The sequence below is a fragment of the Erithacus rubecula genome, assembly GCF_903797595.1.
Source record: "Erithacus rubecula genome assembly, chromosome: 14".
Taxonomy (NCBI): domain Eukaryota; kingdom Metazoa; phylum Chordata; class Aves; order Passeriformes; family Muscicapidae; genus Erithacus; species Erithacus rubecula.
The window spans coordinates 7,143,869-7,166,916 of record NC_136666.1 but is presented as its reverse complement, the minus strand read 5'-3'; the positions used below and the strand labels follow the sequence as shown (position 1 = coordinate 7,166,916).

The window sequence follows — 23,048 nt, the reverse complement described above, 5'->3', positions numbered from 1 at the left end:
GGAGTGGTGATCTCTCCGGGAATGTGCGCGACACAGCGTGCTCCAGAAACAACCTGGCACTGAGGGCAGGTTTGGGAGGTGTTTGCCTTCCCACACTGTGGCAAACTCATGAAGAAACACGTGTGGGACCATGTTTGAGCTGCAGACACAGCAGGTAAGCACATCACCTTACCCAGTCCTGCCTCAGTTTCCTTGCCTGGAACGTGGCTGCGGCCCTTGGCTCCCTTGTCAGGCACCTGGAGATGCTGCCAACAAAACGTGTTGGGAGATGCAGCCAAGAACAAGCGTTACGTGGCAGCAGTGCTGCTGTTTGATTATATTTCCCTTGGCCTGTCGTCATTCACGCAGTTTCCTTCCTAGCTCCACCCTCACCCAGGGCTCCCCAGGGCAGTGCTGCCAGTGCTGCCCTTTACCACCATCCCAATGTCCCTGGAGTGTTGGGCTCGGTGGGAGCTTGATGCTTTGGTCTTGGTGTGGAGTGGGCAGGCAGGATGCAGGTCTGGGAGGGGATGGTGATGTCCCAGCCACAGGACCTGAGGGAGGATGCTCCAGGGGGATGTCAGGGGGTGCCCCGAGGATGCTCCAGAAGGATGTTAGGGGAGATGCTCCAGAGGGATGCTCCAGAGGGATGCTCTAGGGGGATGCCCGGGGGATGCTCCAGGGGAATGCCTCGGGGATGCTCCAGGGGGATGCCCTGGGGATACTCGGGAAGGATGTCAGGGGAGATTCTCCAGGGGGATGCTCTAGGGGGATGCCCCGGGGATGCTCCAGGATGCCCGGGGAGGCGGCGCGCAGCGGATGCCGGCGGGGCGGGTTGCGGGCAGCCCCGGAGGTTCGGGGGCGGGCGGGCAGCGGAGCTCGCAGGGAGGCGCCGGCGGCGGCACCGCCCCGGCAGGCGGGAGGGGACAGGGCCGGGTCGGGCGGCGGTGACAGCGGCGACAGGCGCGACAGGCACACGTGCCCGCCGGGAGCGGCGGAGCGCTGCGATGGGCGGCTGCGGGCAGGTAACGCGATCCGAGCGCCGGACACGGCAGCCCGGCGAGTCGGGGAGGGGGTTCTGCAGTTTGGGTTTTTTTTTTTTTTCTTGCTGTTTGTTTGCCTTTTTGAGGTCTGGCGTGTTCCGCCCGCTCTGTGCCAGCCCAGCCGCTCTCGCTGTTGCGCTGCTTCCCCAGGCGCCCCGCAGAACGAACTTCGCCGTGCGAGGCTCGGGGTTACTTCGCTTTTTTGCTGTGTGTCGCTCGAGTGATGCTGCTCCAGGCACTCGCACCTTGTGTGAATAATTCTTTTTGTCGCCGCTGATGCTAGAAAATGATGCTGGGGAAATTCTCTCCTTCCGTAGCCAAATCTGCCTGAACCGACGCATCCCGATGCGCACTTGCTGACTGAAATTGGGTTGGTCGCCTGTTGGCTTTGACTAAATAAATAAGCCACTTAACAGTAATAATAAAACAACCCCAAAACTAAAAACAAACAACAAAGTGGAACATTCACACAAGCGCATTGACACAGCGGAGTTGTTTTAAGGGTAACTTCGAGGGAAATGTGATGTGTAAGGCATAGTTTGTTTGAGGTTTGTTGTTTGGTTTTTTTAATTTTTTTTTTTTTTTTTTTTTTGAAAGAGCTGTTCACGCAATTGTAATGAGAACTAGTGTGAGTTTTCACTGATATTCGCCCAGCACAACTATGGCAACTGGCAGGGATCCAGTTGGTGCCATTAGTTTTATGACAGTCAGTTACTCAAAGCACACTGAAAACCGAATTGCTGCTATGTGGCATTAAGAAAACAGAAGTTCTCACCTGGATATCTTACTATTAATTTACTGTGATTAGGCTGTAGAATTTGTCATGTATTTTTCAGTAATTCTCAGAAGATGATACTGTTGAGTGAGTCGATTTAGCTGTCAGGATGAGTGAGTGTATTTGAGTAATATTCGTGCTTGTTTGATTTCTTGCTGCTGTTCAATGCCATCATAAAATAGCTTATCAAAAAGCAAATAAACTGCCATGTGCTGTAGCCTGAAGAAGGATTCAGTATGTGTAGTTTCACTTTGCTACACCCGTGGAAAGAATATTGAAAAATGGTGCAGAGAGGAAATTTTTATTTTATTTCTTAAAAATTTTGCACTTTAAAAAAAATAAGAATGGTAAATTTTGTGCTGTTAAGACTAGTTTATCTTTGATTATATAAAAGGAGCTATGGGTTAGTTTATAGATGTGTGTATTTAAGGTGTCATTTATAAACAAGGGCATGAGGAGGGGCACTGCTGTCATTTACAGGAAGGTGGGTGTCTAAAGAGCCCAGGGATTCCTGTAATCATCCCTTCGTGGGACAGTGCATGAGGCTGTAACTGTGCTAGAAGTGTTGCTTGTCATGTCATTCAAGGTAATTAGCATCATAACTGGCTCAGTTTCACTAATTTCACTGCAGGTTTTTTTCCCCAGTGTCTTTTGCATTTAGTAATGTATGCAGCTGCTTTTGACTCACTGCACCTCTTACTTGAACAAATTATTATTAGAACAGTCTACTGCTTGGGCAGGGAACACTCCTGAGGAGAACAAGGGTTGCACCTCAGATGTTGAAATTCACTGGGATTTGGGACTGTGTGAAGCTGGAGTAGGTTGTGTGTGTGTGGCTGGAGTGGGCTTGGGACAGGGGATAAACCTCAGCTCAACCCCTTGGTTGGTCCCACAGACATTTCCAGGCAATACTGAGCATCTGCTTCTCCTCCTTTGGTCTACACTGTGGGGATTTGCCCATCTTATCTTTAATTTCTCACAGGCAGCAGAAGAAGGCTGGCATGAGGCCCCCACCAGTGGCTGTCAAATTCAGGCAGGATGCGTGTGGCAACTTGTGCTGTCACTTTGTTGTGAGAATTTTGGGTTTTAATTGTTTCATTCACCATCACCTATACCATGAAGTAATTACAGTGTAGGGTTTTAAATTCCAGTCTCTCAAAGTGCAGAGTTGGGGTCTCATCACCTGGAGTCCTGCCTGGGCACAGGGGAGAGAGAAGCTTTACCTCAGCAGAGGAGAGAGAAGCATGCCAAGTATGCTCTGCATTTCCTCTGTGTTGTTTCCCCCCTTGAGTGGAAAATTGCTCCTGATTTCCTCAGATTTGGAGGATTTACTTTGGCACTCTTCCCACATTCCCATTTTGCTTCCAATTGTACTTATTAGATAACATGCTTGCATAGAAGCTTGTTTATAAGAAAAAGGACATTTTTCTTCAATCTATTCCTATTTAACTTAAGCAGTTAAATGTTCCCTAGGTCCAAGGGATCTGTTTTTTAGGGTTTAATTGGTCTTTCCAGGATTTTGAGGGTGTTGGAACAACGAGTGCCTTGAGCTCTGATTTTTAAATCATGTATCAGCATAACAGCTCATCCTGAGTGCACCTCTGTTTCCTAAGATGTTGATGCTGTAAAATCAAATCCTAGAACCAGATGGAATATTCATATTCAGACAATTAATGTGTCTCAATATCAAGGCTTCCTTTGTGTATTCCACTGGAATCCACATAAGGTTTTCTGTGATCCACATGAGAATTAACTCCCCATTGTCTTCTGTGTGAGGGTTCTGATGGAGACCAAGAGTGAGAAGAGAAACTGGGCCAAGTTTCCCACATCAGATCAAATGTTTGATCAGCTTTTTATATACCTGCCAATTTCTGCCTTGTAGAAATTAGCTTGGGTGTAACTACAGGTTTGCCAGCTTAGCCATGGAGTGGGTTGATTGCTGCGTGGGCAGATGGTTTTGGTCCAATTTAGGGATCAGTAGTAAGAAAGTCTTGTTGATGGAGACTTTATTTCTATTAGATGTTCTCCATCTTCCCTGGATATTGGGTATCTCGTGAGCTGCAAGGCACTGTGGATGTGCAGTTTGTCTGTCCTGCCCTGAGGATGTCACCTCCTGAGGCAAATTTGACTTTTGGCACCCCTGTGGCCTCATGCCTCTCTGTGCCAGGGTAAACAATTGCAGGAGTATAATTGTATTTACAGTAACTCATCCAAAAAGCTACTCTGGAGTGACATAAAGGAGGGTCTTGCTCTAATTTTTATTTTTTTTAACATATTTAGGGATTACAAATTTTTCTTAATCAAAAACTTCAGTCCTTAAAAAAGCTACACAGTCAGAGGTAATTTAAAACCCTTTAAACTATTCTTTCAACTTAGAAATTACTTGGTAAAATATTTGTAAAGACTGTAGAAAATAAAATGTTAATTACCTTTTCTTGAAACATTCCTAGATGGTTTTGAACTTAGGTTGTTTCACACTACATTGTATACTCAGACAAATCAATTATCTCAGGGGAAAAAACCAGCCTGTGGTGTGTGCCAGTTCAGATGTTTGGATGGTGTAACATTAACCAGGTTCCTTGAATGAACCTCTCTTTCAATTAAGAGAGATCATAAGAGAGGAGAATGCAGAAGTGGGAACAATCTGAGTGATGTGGAGTAAACAGAGAACAATTATTTATAATTTCACATAATTCAAGATGTTAAAGAGGTAAGAATAAATGAACAAGATTCAAAGATTTTTTTTCCTAAGGTGCTCTTCAATAAAAAATAAAAAATTCTTACATAGCTAAATTATGCTTCTGCTTCACACAAGCATAATTTATCTGTGGAACTCATTACTCCAATATCTTCCTATTGTTAAAGATGTAAATGAATTTTAAAAGTTGTTTGGCAAATTAAGAGAGAAAACTCTCTCCAGGGGTATTAATAACAAAGGTGCAGATACATCTTCTGGCTGAAGCAGCTCCTAAATCACAGATTCCTGGAAGCAAGGAGATTATTTTGCAGGCAGAATCACAGTATGATTCTGTGACCTTATGGGCTTTCCCTGAGCATCTGTTTTTGGTCAGAGTTGGAGGCAGCTTATTGGGCTAAGTGGATTTTGGAGTGCTGCAGTCCCCTTGTGTGCTGTGTGTGATGGAAATGTGGTTGGGTTTTCCTGGGATCACTGCTAATTGTCTGGAATATTTTCAAGCAGGTGAACTTAGATGCAATGTCAATTTTCACACTTGGGGAAAAGGCCTGAAGTAAATTGTGGGCTCAGTGCTGTGTTTCTTTAAGTTTTGATTAACTGGCTATTCATAAAAGTAATCTGTATAGAACACAGATGGAGTTGACCTTTTGCAAGGCTACACTACTGCTGCAAAGCTGCATTGTGAAATAATTGGATTATTGTGGGAAAATCTGGAACATGAAATAATTTTAGTTTTCTATTTTCTTAAATGCACACTGCTTTTCTAAGAAGACTTTTTTTGTTGTTTTATTCACATAAGCAGCCTGGTGACCTTTAGGCATTTTTTTAACCCTTTCTTCTGATTCTTTCACTCCCTCCTGTCAAACCTTAGATGGGGACAAATTGTGTCTCTGCTTTCCTGTTAACTTCCACTGCTGCTTTTCTGAGGAAAACAGACCCTGGAGCTCGGAGTATTCAAGTCTGCCTGTGGAATTGAAGCTGGAATTTCCAGTCTGATCATGTAGGTGTCCAACCCCTCCTGCCACCAGAGGGGACCCTCATGTTGGGCAGGTTGGATGCATGCTGTGACCACCTTCAAGGAAAGCCTCTTGGTAACAATTTCTGGTGGTCTTTAGTTCAAAATAATTAATTAGCTGGCTTGCTCCTGGTGTTTTGGTCAGTGTGTTGGAGCACAGTGACCCACTGGGTGACTTTTCCTCCTGCTGTGGTGGGTGCCTGTTCCTTATGTATTTACACAGATGCTCCCTTGCTGGCTTGTTTTCACTTTCCCACAAAAATAACTTGCTAAAATGCAAGCTAAATACTAATGTAGCTTTCGAGATCTTTGTTTGGTTTTGTTGGCCTTTTGGGATGGGGAAAAATAAGGAGATCTTATTCATATCCTTCCTTTCTGGGAAGTACTTGTACCCTTGACAATTCTTCCTGTTGCCCACTCTTAGAACTATAGATGAAGTCTGTGGAGTAAGTTTTGCTTTACTGGAAACTTCAGGTTTGGGAGAATTTCATTGTTTTGGGAATTCTTGCTGCCTTGAGATCAGAGCCAATTCAGAAATAAAACAGTTCTGCTTTTGCATAATGCCAAAAATAAAGACACAGAAGCAGCTCTGTCTTTTTAGGATTTATGAGTGTGCACTTTCATTCTCTCCTCCCAAGCAGATAAGTCCAGCTGTAGAAGTTAAGTTTCTAGCCAGGACAGGGTATATAATCTATACTGTTTGATAATGTTTTAATGGGGGTGAATGGAAATGAGGGGGCCATGCTAATTTATTTGAGCAGGCATTTGTCTGTGTTGCCATTGATGTGGAGGTGGTGATGATCAGGAGCTGTCAACAGGGATGGGGCAGTCTCTCTCTCAGCTCACTTTATCACGGTTGTGAAAGTTCTTTTTTTTTAAAGTCTGACTCATTTGGGTTTAAGTGAGGAGAGATTGAGAGCTCAGTTCTTTGAAATTTTATTGGATGCAGGTTCCCCTTGAAGTAAAATCTTATTGAACCTAATGGTTTTGACAATTTCAAATAAAAATATCCAATTGAATGAACATAACTCATCCCCTTGTCGCTGCTTCCCTGGGTTTGAAGAAGAATGGTTTTTTGCTGTCTTCCCTCATGGGAAACATCTGCAGATCCAAATGGCAGATCATTAATGCTCATTCAATAGCAGGCTTTGTTCCCAGTTTTTTCAACTTGGAAACAATTAACTGGAGAGTTTTGTTTTGTCTTGTTTTCCTCTTTGAATGCAAACATCTAATTCCAGTTATATATTCTAGTGGATTTTGTAGAAGCCCTGCTATTTGGGATTGCTTGTAATTATTTAAGAATAAATGCTCCCTACCCAAATTCAGATAGTGGGAAAAGTGCCTTTTGTGGTTGGGAGATTTTAATTTATTTTATTGTATAAGTGGCTGAATTTTGTTCAACTCTGTAAAACTGTAAGATACAAATCTCATTGCAAGCGTTTGTGTTCTGTTCAGGAAGGCTTCTCGTTCCTCCCATTCACCAAATGCTTCATAGTAGCATTTAGCAAAAAATCTGTCTGGTCTTTGATAGTAAGCAAAGGAAAGCCAATCAAACATTCACCTACTTGGTTGCATAAATTGAAGCAGAAAACCTTCATATCTGTTTAGCTGACTGTGAGCAGTTTATATTTCAAGACACTTGCCAGATTGGTGACTCCTGTCCATGTCTGCTAGATGGAGGAACTGAAACGTGAACAGCTCTTGAATCCATTAAAAAAATTACTAAATCTTTAAAGGGTTTATTGACACCTGCTGAAAAGTTCTGAATTTGAGCTTTATGTGATTTTAATCCATAAGCCAAACCAGGAAATTATATAATTATGACAGCTGAATTAAAATACCTTTTAGTCAGTATTCACCAGAACTAAACATCCATGATTAATAAACTCAGTGTTTGTTGTTAATTAAGGGCTAAGTAGTCATAATTTGTGCACTTAACATTTACTTTGAGAATATGTGAATGGGGCACCATAATGACAAGTGGTCAGCTTGATCTATTCTAAACTATCCTGCCTGGAGCTATGTATGCATGAAAGGAGGATTAAAAAACAAAAAAACCCCACTGTGGTAGCAATGTACAGAGGAGCAGCCAGTGTGGCTGGGCAGCAAGAGCTGTAAATATGCTTAAGGGAAGGTATTTAAAGTTTAGCAATCTACCCCACCCTGCCTGTGGCAAGTTTGCCCCAGATGAATCAGGGCCAGAGAGTTTTTTAAGGACTTCGTAATGTGTCGGAGCAGGTTTGTCATATAGAATCATAGAAAAACTGAAAGTGAATTTTAAATTGCTTTGATAGTTGTCATCCTAGCTCTTCTGCACATTAGCAATGCCAATATTTCTGTTTTGTGGAGTTTTTCTGATTGGATCACTTCCAGGAACCAGAACTAACAAAACCGTGCTTTGCTATAGTTGAGGTTCTCTGAACTTCTGCAAGTAAAATCCTGAACAAGCCACTTATTATTCACCCCAGCAGAGTATTCCTATTTAATATTTTAATTTTTGTCCCTTTATCCAAGCTTAAAATAGTTACTGGAATCATAGTTTGTGGTTCTCCTATGATGCTGCTGCTGCCTGTATTTAGGGGCTTCATCTCTAGCAAACCAAAACCCCAGTGTTAAGATTTTGGAAATGCCAAAGTGTAATTGCCAATGCGTGTGAGTTAAATTTGCAAACTTAACCTGATCTTCTCAGTGAGAAAATAATGCTGTAACAGAAACTGGAGACAAGGTGCAGATTTCTAGTGCCAGGAGGCTGAAAACTCAGATGGTGAATGGAAAGAGAAACCTCAAAGCTGGCTCTTTTCTGTGAAAAAATGACTGACATTTAGAGATGTGTGCTGGCATTTGTTCAGTCTTTACTGTTGGAAGAAAAAGGAAGTTTAAAGGAGTTAAAGGAGTCTTTGGGTTTGTGCTGCCGTTTTTGTGCTGAGCCCTTTGCTGTCATCAATAAAAGGGAGCAATGTGGCTGGTTAGTTGTGTGCATTGGCTTCTTAATATTAAAAGTACTAAATTATTGTCCAGGGTGAGACCCTCAAACACTTGGCTTCACCAGAAGATCCCTAAGGGCTTTCTCTGTCTGTGGGTTTCCCAGTGTCCCTTCCAGCTTTCTCAGGGTGATGCACAATTCCAGATGTTTAAGTGCTGTTATTTTCTGTAGGGAGACCTGTGGCTCTTGCAGAAAATCAGGGCAATTCCCTCATTCAGTGCTGTGCTGCAAAACACCAAACTCTCTTTTCTTTAGGGTTCTTCTTTGGGAATTAAAAAGCTGCAAAAGCACTGGTTCACTTTACCTATAGATACACCCTGTGTATCTGTGTGTGGAGATGTTAAATGTGAGATCACAAAGGTTAATACAAATTCAGAGAAATCTCAACTCTCCCATGTGCTCAACTCTCACTGAGAGCTCTGAGCCTGGCTTGTGCCATGTTACTCTTGGAAGGAGGAACACACTGTAATAAGGAGAAAAAAACAAAAGGCAAACCAGCAGATTTTTGTCTGCTCAGGTTGTCATCAGGGCATTTTTATGAATCAAAAGTGTTCTGTTTGGGTTATTTTGGTAAATGGTTAAATAAAGAATCACACAGAGCTTTTAATAGACCTTTCCTCTCTAGTCACTGAAATTTTGATAAGAAGTGTGACAGTAATAGTAGTTATTTAGGGAGAAATGCTGACACATGGGCAAGTAATCTGTGTATAGTCACAAGCTTCTTTCATTGAAATATATGATTTAAGTGCTAGTAAAAGGCATGGGTTGATTTGTACTCCAGTGGAAGTGAGTCTCTGATTTCCTTCCTAGGTTTGTTTTCCCTGAGAGTTATGGAAAGGGAGGATCTATTTCTGTGCACCTCTTGTTATAAAAATAAACCTTTTGTTATGAGGGAGGTGAGCAGGGGCTGGAAGGGGAGATTGAGGAACAAGGAGGCTGCAGGGCTGGGTTCCTCCAGCAGGGACCAGCTCCTTCAGCATGTACCTGCCTCATCCTGCTTTTGTGTGAGCCCTGACAAACCTCACTTAATTTAGAGTAACTAAACTTCTTAAAATGAGATAAAAAGATAACTTTTTATCTCCTCTTACTCTGCTTGTACCCACAGCTCTCCTTCCCCTTGCTGCTCATCAGCTTTCCCTCTTCCCCTGCTCCTCCAGGTGCCCTGCTCCAGGTGCCAGCATTCCCAGGGATCTTCTGATAGAGTTGGGAACAGGGAGACAAATTATAAACCAGATATATTCACTGGTGAAGAAGTGTCCCAGTTGCTGGTGTGACCTCAGCCTTCCAGGAGAAGGATCTGCCCCTTCAGGATCTTTCTTGGAGTCTGGTTTGGGGTGCACATCATCACTGCAGGAAGCAGATCTTTGTGCACAGGTGTTCTGGACAGGTCTGCTGCTCAGCAGGTGTTGTTTGCACTGTACAGATCATACCTGGTTGTCCCATCCTGGTACAGTCCCACAAATTTAACTGAAAAGGTTGGAAGGGCTTTTTGGCTTGCACAGGTACAATTGCAAGCCACAATATTTTGAAGAAAGCTCAAAGAGTGGAAGGAACTTGTGAAATATGTTTGGAAAAAATACACCCAAACACTTCCTCCCTCATTTCCTCTACACATACTCATCATTTTTCTTCTGTTTTAGAAAAGACAGAAGCAAAATGAAAGCAATACTTTTATAAGCTGGAGGCAGGTGCAGGGTATTTTCTCAGTAACTTTCACTATCAGATGCTATTTTAAGATGGTTGTAGCAGCTGGTCGTTCTCCTCTTGTAGTTACTGTCTGCTCATGAATGTTGAGAAAAAAGCCCTCCAGATTGTGCAAAAGAGCCTCTAAGGAGTTAAAGTGCCCCTGTTCCTCTCTTGCTGCTAAGTGGAGGAGGATGTATTCTTGTTTCATGTGTTTGTGAAAGATGAAACTCATCACATTTCAGCCAATTAAAAATCAAAAAACCAAGCATGGGATCTAAAAGCCCAGACCCTAAATCTAGGAATCTGTGAAAAAACCTCAAACCCAACCCAAAGCAACAAACCCAAACCTAAAATAGAAAATATTACTTTAGATGCCTTTATTATCTGCATGTAACAAAGAGGCTTTTCTGTGAGCTTTGTATTTAGCCTGGATGTTACCCTTGTCATCTTCTGCAGAGACTGTAGATTTCTTTCACCCCACATCAAGAAGATAAAGCTGGTTTGTTTTGGTTATCTTGTTTTCACTGAAGCATGTAAAATTGTTTCTTGTGAAGCACTTGTACTAGTTTGGCTAACAGCAACAGGTCAAGTCTCTATCTTATTTTATATATCTAAGTTTAGCATCCCACTGCACTCTGCAAATGAACCTGTTACAAAAGAGTAACAGAAGAGCAGGATCTGTATCCACAGACTGGGCATCATTTCAAGCCCTACAGGGGAGCTTAAGCTCAGTGGGAAGATTTGGAAGCTGCCCAAGCCATGACCCTGCTTTAGCAGCAAATCACCTGTGCAGTGAAGACTTTACCTGCACTGCATCAGTGCACTCTCTGTGATGCTTGTTAGTGCTAAAAATAATTCTAACACTGATTTCCCCAGGGTAATTAGCCTGTGCAGAATCAGGTTGAGATTAGACACTTTTTTTCTGGTGCCTTATCATGTTTAAGTCCAGGTATTTGCCATATGCTGCAGGGAGAAAAGGCTGTCTCAGTTTTTCCATGTTGTGCTGTATGGAATTCAGTGTCCCTTGCTGCCTCCTGGGATTATACCCAGGGAGGAATGGACTCAGGCCCACCCTGCTCAGCCTTTTGCTTTGGACTTGTTTTTTTCTGTAAAGGAAGCACAATTCTTGCTGAAGGTGTTGATGATCCAAGGAACATCCTGCCCCTGGTAAAGTATTCCCTTTTCTTTTAATAACTGGAATGCTGCAGGGCAAACTGGTAATGCTGAACAAAGGGTTACTTTATTTGGATGATATTTTCTTATCTCTGTGGCTGTTGGTTCTTAGCATGAAGCATTGACAGATAAGGTACTGAAATGAGCCATTGCAAAGAAGGAAGTGTTGGTTTCTTCAGAAAAAGTTATTCCATTCCTAGTAATGGTTTGTATTTGGTTCGTGTTTGAGCTACAATGATATTAAAAACCTGGTGTACTTGGTATGTTCTGTTATAGAAATAACCACCCAGCACATACAGTGATTGTTCAGCCAGCAGAGAGCTATTTCCCTCACATTTTCCTTTCTCTCCCAGGGAGAAATGGTTTCATTTATGGCTCCTAGAGCCAGAAGACTCCATTTATAGCAAAAAGATAAAAGAAAAATATGGAAAAAAGTCTTCAGTCCCTTACTCCCCTGCTTCCTTATCGCCTTCTTGTCAGCTTTCTCAGTGCACTGAATTCAGAAATTATAAACCTAATGGAGGCTATAAACCTATATTAGAACTTTCCATAGACCAATTTTGTGTTGCATAACAGAAATGTAATTATCTTTTCTTCTAATTTGTACAATGTTTCATACATTAGGTTTTACATCAGTGAATGTGCCAGACAGGCAGAGATTGGGGTGAATATCCTGTTCCAGAACAGCCAGAATCAATAGAGGCTTTACACAGAGGGAGTTCCATTAGTTCCTTCCAATTTGAGCCTCTGCTAATGTGCATTCAAGTGAGGAGCATCTTCCTAACAGCCTCTGATGCATGTGTTAGTGATTTCAGCTGCCATGGATTTAAGTGTTTATTAGCATTTAGTTGTAGCTGAAAACACGTTGACTGAGTTCCAACTCAGAGGTGGCTGGCATGCACACTGACCCAAAGATTTCACCTTCATTGGATAAACAAATGTGTATAAGTTAAATAGATTTAATTAATCTGGAGCTCTAACGGTGCTGGCGTGCTGAGGTGTGTTTTTGTCATCTTGGCTGACTTTGAGGATGATACTTTGAAAATATTAACCAGGAGCATCTTCAGCAAGCAGGGGGCACTTCTGGGTGTGTAGGGAATGATTCCACAGTGAAGAAAGACAGTTTCTTCCAAAATTTCCAATGTGTAAATCAATTTGGGTTTGTTCAGTTCATTTGCTTGGTTATATTGGGTGCTTTTACACTGTTTTCAGAGTGTCTTGCAGTGTTTCTCACTTGTGGCTTTGCTGGCTTCCTGTCAAGACAGTAAGTGAAGTAGAATTGCAGGATGATTTCTCTAGGCTTTCAATGCCATTTGAAATATCTCTTGCAGCCACCTGGTAGAACATCTAAAAATCATTTAGCTTTAAATATTATATGAATTTAAGGGAGTGCATATGGAGTGTTTTACTCAAAGAAACCAAAGCACATAATTTTTTTTTTTTTTTTTAATTCCAAGGACCATAATTAGAAGATACTTAAGGAAGGATAAAATGCTAGAAATATTTGTTCAGTCATAGTGAGCTGTGACCAACTGTTCTGTCTTTAATCCTTTCTCTTTTGTCACTATTACCCCCAGAAGAAGAGGACATGACAAAATAAAAGGATATAATAAAAATGACAGGTGCAATCAAAAGCAGTCTCTCTGAAGGATGAGAATAAAGTATATGGATTCTTCTGAGCGTTTGAGATTTGGCAGTGTATTAAAGAGAAGGCTGAAGGAGATAGACTGAAAACATTATTTTTTTCTTGTTACATAAGAACAAGGAGCCATTCAATTAAATCCAAAACAACAGTGTTAAATTGATAACAGGAAGTGTGTCTCTTTCAATGTTTTCTGTTTGCAGATTTTTGCTACAATGTGCCATTGAAAGGGGAAGAATAAAGAGGCCAAGCTTAGACCAAGAATTTGGCAAAGTTTGTTTTTTCCCTGTGGTTGCTTAGGGAATATTTGGCGATACAATTGGCCATGAACTTCTGAGGCTGAGGAAGGAAGAGGGAAAACTGCCCTGTGGAGGATAAGGAGCACATGAACAACATGTTGGTACCAAGAACACACTTTCTACATGCAAGGGAGAATTTCTCTCTCTTCAAAATAAAGCATTTCTATGGATGCTGTTCTGTATGGGAGAAAGGCAGAGGAAATTGATGTAGGAAGAAAGAAGAGTTGTGTGTGTGAATGTGGGCTGGACTGGCAGGGGTATCCCAGTAATCCTGCCATCCCTGGCTCCAGCACCACTGGCGAGGAGGGTGATCACCTTTCCAGGGATCTCCCTAGGGAACATTTCTTGTCATGATGGTGATCTGTGTTCTTCTGCTTGAACTAAGGAAGTGAAAAAGGGCCATGGGCAGATGGCTGATGTCAGTGCATTTGCCCTTCAGGCTGTATTTACCCTTTTCTCAGATGAGGACACATTGTGTGTTTGTTGTTAATTGTGTTTCATAGCCATCATCTGGGTTAATTTATTTATAAGTACAATACTTACCTGAGACAAGTTGTAGCTCCAGCAGGAATGTGGGTGCAAAGGTTCAGAGGCAGAGTATGGTTAAACTGCCAGGCAATCCAGTGACCAGGGATGGGCTTATTTCTTCAGTTGAGGCAAGCTGCTGCTCCCTGTGCAGCAAATATCACTGATGTGGTGCTCCAGTGTAGGAGCTGTGAGGTGGCAGCTCAGTGAAGCCATCCCTGCTGTCTTGACAAAACCCTTCTAATTTTTTTTTAAAACTTTTTGATTCCGCTGTGTTTCTGCTGGGCTTGAGGAGGACTCTGCCCACTCTGGGTTCAATTCAGGTTGGTATCAGAGACACAGTGTGGTCTCTGCACCATCCTTCCTGAATGGGCATTTCTAGTTAGCAACTGAGGCAATGTAACTGGGAAAAAGAACATTTGACTTGGGGAAAGCAACTGGAAAAACCTACAGGAACAAGTCTGCTCCTTGGTAACAACATCTCACAGCAAACAAAATAAAAACAGCGGCAGTGGGTCCTCAAAGTGAGAGGGGTGGAGAAAAACAGGAAGGGAATAGGAAGCAGTAAGTGCCTTGGGAAGTGGATGTTGAGCTGGGCTCTGCCTTTATTTGCAGCATCTTGGCTGCAGCAGGTTTCAGCAGTAGGCGAGCCGTGCAGGGAGCACAGCAGAGGATGAGCTGTTCAAATGACTCCCAGCAGTGTGTTTCATAATGTTGTGTGCAAACGTGTTTAGCCCAATAACTGCAGCTGCTGGCACGTGGTGTAACACTGCCAGGGAGCCCTGTGCCTGCCTTGTCAGGGTTTTATGGGCAGAGGGAAGGGCCTAAGGGAAAGCTCTGAGCTGGTGGGATCAAACCCAGCCATGGCTAGAGAGGTTGTGCAGGTGCTGCTCCAGCAGGGCATCCCTCCATCCCCAGTCAAATTGGGATGGCATTTATGTCTTTTCTCCTCCCTCCAAATCTGTTGTGTTCAGCCTGAGTTCAGTGAGAAACACAAAGGCATGGTGGGTCTTTCTATGTGAAATCTTCCTCTGTGGGGTTCAGAAAACTGTTTTTACTTAGCGGTGTTGTAAGGGAATAAAACAATTTCACTTTGTCCATGTGCACTTTGATATTGTGGCTGTGTTAAGCTGATACATCTGCACTAACACACATTCCTCTTTGGGCAACCTGTTATTGCCTTGTGAATGCATGCACTGCCATTAAGCTTTTAAATTTATTGTATTGAATATAATCATGCTGATATTATTTATTTGCAAATATAAACGGAGGAGGGGAGGATTGGGCAGCTTTAGTTACACAGTAATGCAGTTAGAGAATTTTTTGTGGATTCCTGAACGCTTTGAAAGTATGGTGAGGTTAGTCATAAAGTTATTTAAATAAGTTATTAAGTAACAGCCTCATTCAAATTAATGAATGCAAGAGCAGATTTCTTTGAAAGCAGGCAGTAATTTCTCTGTGTGGATTAATCTAACAATTGTGTTTCTGTTGCCTGTCCTGGTGTTTTTCCTAGTAATCAGGAAAACAGTAGGAAATAATTTTTGTCGACTGCGCAATAGTTAGAAGGTAAGCATGCTGTGAGTTTAGGAAGGAGCCCTCATGTAGTTAATGGGTGTGTATTTCTGAGGACATGGATGTGTACTGTAGCCTATGTGTGTGTGCCTGCAAAGCAGTAAATCTGCACATTTCACCAGCTTTTCCCTTACTGGCTTTGATGATGAATTGACCATCTCTTTTCACAGAATAAGGATGATTGCTCAGCTGTTACCCACGGAAGAATCTGTCTGTGAGGATATTCCTGTGCTCAGAGGTGTCTCTGTTCCCTTACGATGCACACACAGTGAGTGATTTTATTTTGGCTCTTTTATTCCTGACCCTTCCAGCTGTGTAAATGCTCACAGTGAATCAACTCAAAGTTGAGTCCACCAGTAGGTTTTCAAAAGTGATTCACCCATCCATTTTTGTATTATTTTTCTCTCAGTTGCCTACTTTACAAGGAAAAGTAATTCTATAGTTTTCACAGGCAGTGGGTTAATGCAAGGAAGTGTTTTGGGGTCCCAGTTGGGTTTCCTCAAGTTCAGTGTCCTGTCTTCAGCCTCAGTGACTAAGTTTGTGGAGCTGTTTTTCATATGTGCCAACAACATATCCTGTAAGAATCCATGTAGCCTTGGAAATAGTCACCAAAGCCCTGCATGGCCTGGGGAAGTGGCAGCAGAAATGTCAGTGCCAGCTTTGCCAGCGTGGTTTGTGTGCTTGCATTATCACGATTTAACTCCCATCAGTAAGCTTTGTACAGAAACAGTTTCAAATTGGATAAATCTCAAGTTTTCACAAATCAAGGCTTGACAGTAGAAGAAATATAATGGCCTCTCTTAGCAATTATGAAGTAGTGGGCAGATATTGCATTTTTGTGTAGGAATAAATACTTGCTCTGGCTGTTTTCCTCCTAAATAATCAAACCTACCCACCAGATTGTATTTGGAAGCACTTACTAATGTGACATGCTCCGTTTTAAACTGTTCAGAGAAATGACTGAAAGTTTTAAGATGAGACAACATGAATCATAGTCTTGAGCGGCTGTTCACTTTTGTGATTGACTTGCCTCCTTCCTACGTTCCTTTTAGTCACCCTGGGGATTGCTGAGGCTGTTGTGTGCAGGAGGCATTGCTGAGATCCCCTTGCAGCAATGGACTTGGATAAGCACTCGGTGTGGGGATCCCTCAAGCAGAAGACGCGGCCGTTCCTGCGGAACCTGAGCGTGAGGAGGACGAAGAAGAGGTCAGGCAAAATGCTGGAGAGGAAGGGCCACTCCCTGGACCGCTGTCTCAGCGTGTCAGTGCCCGACATGCTGGAGGTGGAGACCCTGATGGAAGAAGAAGAGGAGGAAGAAGAAGAAACGAGCTACTCGGGCGCTCAGGTGCTGTCGAGCTGCTCCCCCAAGAGCTTTTCCAGGTCGGTGGTGTCCCTGAAGAGCCGGAGCGCGGCGGGAGAGGAGTGGCTGTGGGCGTCCCAGCAGGGGACACGCATGGAGGTGGCGGTCACCGGCCCGGCCACGCAGGCTGTGGGCGTTCACCTGGCGTCCCCACGAGCGGCTGAGGCTGTGGGCAGCCCCGTGTGCGAGGGGAAGAGGAAATCCAGCGAGGACCTCCTGGAGCTGCTGCAGGGCTCCCGCCGCAGCAGCCAGGGCACGGAGGTGGGTGCTGGAGCACTGGGGCTCAGGGGCCACCTCCTGTGGGCTCCTTGGGCTTCTCCTTCATCTTCTGGGTTGTAAAGGGATGGAGGATCCAACCAAGGCCAAGCTGGACAGGACTCTGGGTGTAGTGTCCCCATGGCAAGGAGCTCGAATGAGATGAGCATTAAGATCCTTTCCCACATGAACCACTCTGTAAGGAGGGGGTCTGTTCAAGGAATGAATGAGCAATACAAATAAGCCTAAACTTTACATGATATACACATTATGCAAGACTATCCTTCCTGTCTGTATTGGGCTGCAAATAACACTGCTCCATTTTTTTATTCTTTTACTATTCTTCTATTATTTGTAATGATACTTTGGATTTTTCAGATTTGTTGGAATTGCTTGCTCAAATCAAAAGTTGTTGCAGTTCTCTGAGCTCTGAAATGAGGTGCTGATACGTTTGCTTTCTAGTTAATATAGTTACCAGGGTTGCTGTGTAGCACAATCAATTTGCCATCCATGCACTCAAGACTGATGAAGGCAATAGGTGAAAGATAGCTCTGAGTGAGGTGAACTCTGGCCTGTTCCTGGAATTAACCGAAACAAGCTCATGGTGGGGAGCAGACCGTGTAGCATCATTCTCAGGACTTTTTTTTTTTTGTTTTTATGAGGATGATTTTAGGAGGTGAAAATCTAAAATGTTTTCTCTGCACTCCCTGTCTTGTCCCCTTTCCTTCCCCCTGGCTCTGTGGTCAGTATTTGTGTCTGGACATAATGTCCCATGCACAGGAGGATCAGATACCAATACTATCATAAAACTAATTCCTGCCTGGCCTGAGCAAATTGGGAATCCTGAGGAGCTGTATGATAGCTTCATTATATAGACAGCAGGTGAAGATTGTGGCTGCAGGAAACACTTCAGGCAAAATTTGTTTTATTTATATTTGGTAGAAATATGTCTGCTCCTGTTGAGTTCTCTCTGGGAAGGTTGCATTTTGAACTTCTTGATGCCTTTTTCTCATAACCTGATCGTTGCAGTTGTGGGAGCTGCCTCTGTAGTCACCCAAGATGCAAAAATGGGAACTGGGCGTTTTTATTTGAGTCCTCCCTTGGGAATGGGGATTCCCCAGGTTAATTGTTTTTTAACTGCATGTTCAAAGGATGATTAGCGCTGCTGTGGGGAAAATGGTGCTTTCTGATATAAACTGCTTGTTTTCATCTCAAAGGCCTGTATTCCTACCAAATGGGTGCTGGCTCCCAGCCTGTTGTGATGCAAAGTGTCACACTGGTAGCTACTGACCATCACTTGCAGTTTAGTGTTGCTAAATTGTTCACAAATTGGTTTAATCTTGCTGGAGTGTTAATTATTCTGAGGGGTATTTAAGAAAGGGACTGAAATAGTATAGTGCTTTCTTTCTATGCTTAAATCGTACTAAAAGTTGTAGCACCTCACTCCGTATATAGTAAATATATGGACTCATTATTTTGGCAGTTTTCTCAGGTTGTTTTAACTATAGCAGTGATTTTTTCCTGCACAATGAAGTTAATACTAAGTCCTGCTTTGATTTTGGACACACTGAGTGATCTAGGAGAATGAAGTCCCTGTGTTGTGATGTAATAGCTTTTCCTCAAATCAGGTTTCATCCAGGTGCACAATCTGAGTCTGGCTTATTTTCTGCAACACTTACATCTTTCCCTAAATGTGTATTTCTGTATTTACTAGTGCGTGTAAATAATTTGGTATTTACTTGTATGGCAAATAATCTCTCTGTGTGAATATGTTTCCATACTGTAATCTGTCTCCAGTACAACTTATAAAGATCTTTTTCCTTAAGAATGAAAGGAGAGAAAGAAGCAAAGGAAACTAGAAATTAATAAGTAGCAAATTTAATTATATTGAATCTGATGAAAAACAAATTCAGTATTGGAAGGCATCCATGGCAGGGAGGGTGGAACTAAATGATCTGTAAGGTGCCTTCCAACCCAAACTTCAGTATTCTAAGATTATTTGACAACTTCAATATTCAGCTTTGCTTGTACTTAATTGAACAGCTTCCAGATTCGTGCTGTGTGTGCCTCGGATGGGAATAGTTTGTTACAGAGGTTTTTGGTCCCTGAATACTGGGTGGGGATGCTCTGAGGAGCACAAGAGTTGGCGCTGTTCTTGTATGGGCATCACTCCCTGCCCAGGGAGGAAAATCGGAAGGAAGGCAGATCCCTGGAACAAAACAAACTAAAAAAAGCAGAAATGTAGGTTGAGCTTCTTTCCCCCTGAACTGCCTGTCACATGCCACCTACCCATTTCCTGGATGTCTTTGGCCACCCCATATCGTGAGATCCTCGTGGCTGAGATCAGCTTTTGCTTGTGGTTTTCTCACATTTTCTGAACTCCCTGTGCGAGCTGTGGGTGCTCAGCACAGCCCATCTTCACCAAGGCTCTGCTCACATTTTTTCATTTGTCAGAGATTTGCTGTCTGTTCCTCATTGCACCCAGGGCAAGCCTGAAGAGGCAAGTGAAGTTGTGTTGGATCCCTGTGTGCTTTGGGGTGTAAAGTGTTCCTGTAATGCCTTTTTTTTTTGTTTTTTTTTTTTTTCTATTGGGTTTTGTCCATGGCCCCTGTCATTGCTGAACTGCTCTGGTATCTCTTTATCTCCTCACCAACACTTTGCAGTGAGTCACTGGCACCTCAAAGCCTTCTCCTGTTGCTGATGCACTCAGTGGTCTTATATTTTGAATAATTTTTCTGTGAAAAACATGGGGAGGCAGAGATAGGAACACCTGTCAAGAACTTTCAATTTATGTGTATTCATACATCTACTCTTGCTTGATTTTTCATGCAGATACATTTGGGGCTGTGACCCCCCCCCCCCCTTGGTGTGCTCACTTTTTAAAGTTGAGAAGTGTCAGTGTAGTTCGATAAAATCAAGATTTCAATATTTTCACCAAGACTTTTATCTATATTCAGTGATCTCATTGCAGTTAACTACCTAGAATAACAGTAATTTATATTATGTGGAGCTAAAATTAAAAATACAAGTTTTTCTAGTTGAAATTGTAGTTGTTCAGTATCTTTGGATATAATGCAAGTAAACAAAAAATAGAATAAAGACAAAATCATAATTTTGAGGGTTTTTAAAAACAAGTATATCAAACTAACCAAGACAGCACTTTCAAAATTATTATAATTTCAATGCAGTTCTTTGATCCCATGTTTGTTCCATGTAAAACAGGCTGCAAAAAGAAACCATTACCAGTGCCAGTGATGGTGCCTGAAGGAGATTCCTGTGAAGCCAGAGACTCCAAGAAACACTAAGTTTAATGCACATGAGTGAGATTTTAGTCAGAAAATTCAAAGTTAGGGTTCCCTTAGCAGCTGTAACTCAGCTCCATTGTGTGAGAAAATTCTTTTGCTGCTCTTTATGATGATAATTTTTCCACTCTTAATGTGCTTTTGCAAGGTGGCCAAGTTATGATGACTGTGGGAACCATAAAGTTAGATTTTGTCTGTTGTGCAAGGGAAATCTTGCAGTGCTAGATCACTGTACTTCCTGATATATAATATATGTATTTGCAGGAGGAGGAGGAAAAGAATTGCACAAAGGGTATTTATGTTTATTTCAGCATGTCAATACAGTTAAGATTTATGTACATTGGTGCAGGAGCTGGTTGACTTTTAAATATTTCTGTAGTGCTGCAGACAATGCTGCTCTCATCTGAGAGGTTTGGATGGTACCACACTTTCACATGAGGATCAAATTCCACCTTGTGTGCATTTCTGCAAAGATTTCAGCACAAATCTTTGTGTTTGAATGGGCTTGAATTGCCCTGCATCAGTCCTGAAGAGTTTCCCAGGCATGTAGGTTCTCTTCAGCTTAAATGATGGCCCTGGGCATTGGAGCAGCCAGAAGAGCATCAGAGGCTGGGCCAAGAGCCTCAAGTGTTTGGATGAGTCAGGATTTAGGAAGAAATGTTTGACTTCCACTCCTATAGATAAAAAATCCTTTGGATCATCCAGTTACTGCAGGAGCATGGGGGAAGTAGATGCTCCTTGTATTTTTTTCCTCTCTTTTGTCATGGTTTAACCCACCAGGCATCTAAATCTGACACAGCTTCTCTCTCACTCCTTGCTCAGTGGGAGCCATCATATGCAAGAGAGAATTGGGGGTAAAAGGTAAAATTTATGGGTTGAGATAACGACAGGAAAGGACAGAAAAGGCAGAGGTAATTATTTTAATAGTATTTTATGTATTATAATATAAAGCTACTAGAACATAAAAGTCTAAAAATTAATTATATCGATTATATATTTTATATACTATGTTAAAAGAAGTAATATTTTTTTAAAAGTGATACAACAGTTAAAATATTCAAAACAGTGCAGTTGTTTGTCACCTGCTGGTGATGCCCAGCCAGTTCCTCAGCAGAGGGACAGTACTTGTCCAGCAACAACTAAAAACATCAGTGTGTTATCAACATTCTTCTCACCCTAAATCAAAAACAGAACACTGTGCCAGCTATCAGAAGGAAAATTAACCAGTCCAAAACAAGGACACCTTTCCCTTCAACAATTTGTAACTTTTCCCCTGAGCATTTTTTTTAACTGAAACCAAACAAACCCCACCCCCCAAAAAAAAAAAAAAAAACGAAACAAAAAAACAAACAAACAAAACAAACAAAAAGCACCTAACACCAAACTGAGTAAAATAAGATTTTAAAAAACATTTAAGTCGAAGTTCTTTTTGGATGGTGAAGGAGAAGTTGTGGTCAATTGAGAGTAGCCAGCCACCAGACACAACAATCTCCAGATATCAGGAGAACTTGTGATAAAGCCTTCAGCACTCAGTGCTGGGAAGGAGAAGAAGAAATTTATTCCTGGCTGGAAGCAGGAACTTGTTTTTCCCGGATTAAACTCAAGAGCCTAAGAGCAGTTACTGTAAAACAGGAAAAAAAAATATTTAAATTATCTATGTGCATTAGTGAGCATTTCTTTTATTGCACATATGTATGAGTAATTTCTTGACTGATGCTTTCTTTCCTGTATTGTTGTCTAATTCATGGTATCTTTTGTTTTATAGTACCCGTGTGGAGAAATGGACTTTGACTCTTCCCTATCATCTCAAAATTTTGATGACCAAATGGTAAGTCCTGACAGTTTGAAGCTTGATCAGCAACACAATTTATTTTGGGTTATTTGCTTTTTACAAATTTAAAAACTCATCAGGTGAAGAACTCATCTAGGGATTTGCCCAGTATGGGTTTTGCTTTTTTTTTTTTTTTTTAAATTTGTTGGGATTTTGTGTGTTCATGGGTGGTTTTGTGTTTTTTGTTGTTGCTTGGCTTTTTAGTAGTTCAAAGTAGTTGCTAATGTTTAGAGTAGACCCAAACCTTCTGGATTTTTTTAAGTTGTCTATAACATCAATATTGCACTGATAACTGATGAAAGCATCAGTATAAATACTCAAATAACACTTTAGGAACAAACTGGATTAAAATAAACACAGCAAATAACACAGCTGTAGGCTTTGACAGACAGCAAAATCAGTTTTAGGGCAGTGAGAAAAGGCACTGGCAGTTCTGACATGTCATTCTCATGTAAAACATGTTTGCTTTGTGGATGAGCTTCTTTACCTTTGCCCTCTGATAACCTCCTAAGAGCTGTTTTCACCGAGTGTTCCAGCTGGAGGGTGATGCTGAGGTGTGTAACCCTGGCAGCACCTCTGATCTGCAAAAATCCTCTCGAGTTTGTTCTGCCAAACCTCACAACCAGCAGTGCCTGCACTGGGCTTCTCTCTTTTGGGGCAGCATGAAGAAATGCATCCTCTCCTCTCAGGAGCTGAGTGAAATGTGTTCTGCCCCCTGAAGTTGTCAGATGGATGCAAAGGACGAGTTTTAGGGGTCTTTTCCAACTTGAGATGCTATGAATGCACAAGAAAGCAGGAAAAAGATGTGCTGATAAGCTGATAGGATTTGGAAAACCTGTGCATGCATTTGTGATTGTTACATCACCACTCATTTCCAAGTAAAACCCTTGCTTTTTTGAACATACTTAGTGCT

The 23,048-nt window shown here is 42.1% G+C and overlaps 1 protein-coding gene across 2 annotated transcripts in view; it reads left to right on the top strand.

Moving 5' to 3' along the window:
- The window catches only part of MCTP2 (multiple C2 and transmembrane domain containing 2), a 351,696-nt gene that overhangs the window by 234,358 nt on the left and 94,290 nt on the right, over positions 1-23,048 (top strand). The window contains exons 1-4 of one of the 2 annotated variants that reach the window (XM_079318154.1): positions 886-1,004; positions 15,558-15,655; positions 16,440-17,008; positions 22,070-22,132. The exons of the other annotated variant lie outside the window; for it this stretch is intronic. Of the exons in view, the coding sequence (XP_079174280.1) occupies positions 16,502-17,008; positions 22,070-22,132 (570 nt within the window). The 5' untranslated portion in view covers positions 886-1,004; positions 15,558-15,655; positions 16,440-16,501. Of the gene's footprint in view, positions 1-885; positions 1,005-15,557; positions 15,656-16,439; positions 17,009-22,069; positions 22,133-23,048 lie in introns of those variants that run through there. 2 annotated transcript variants of the gene reach the window in all.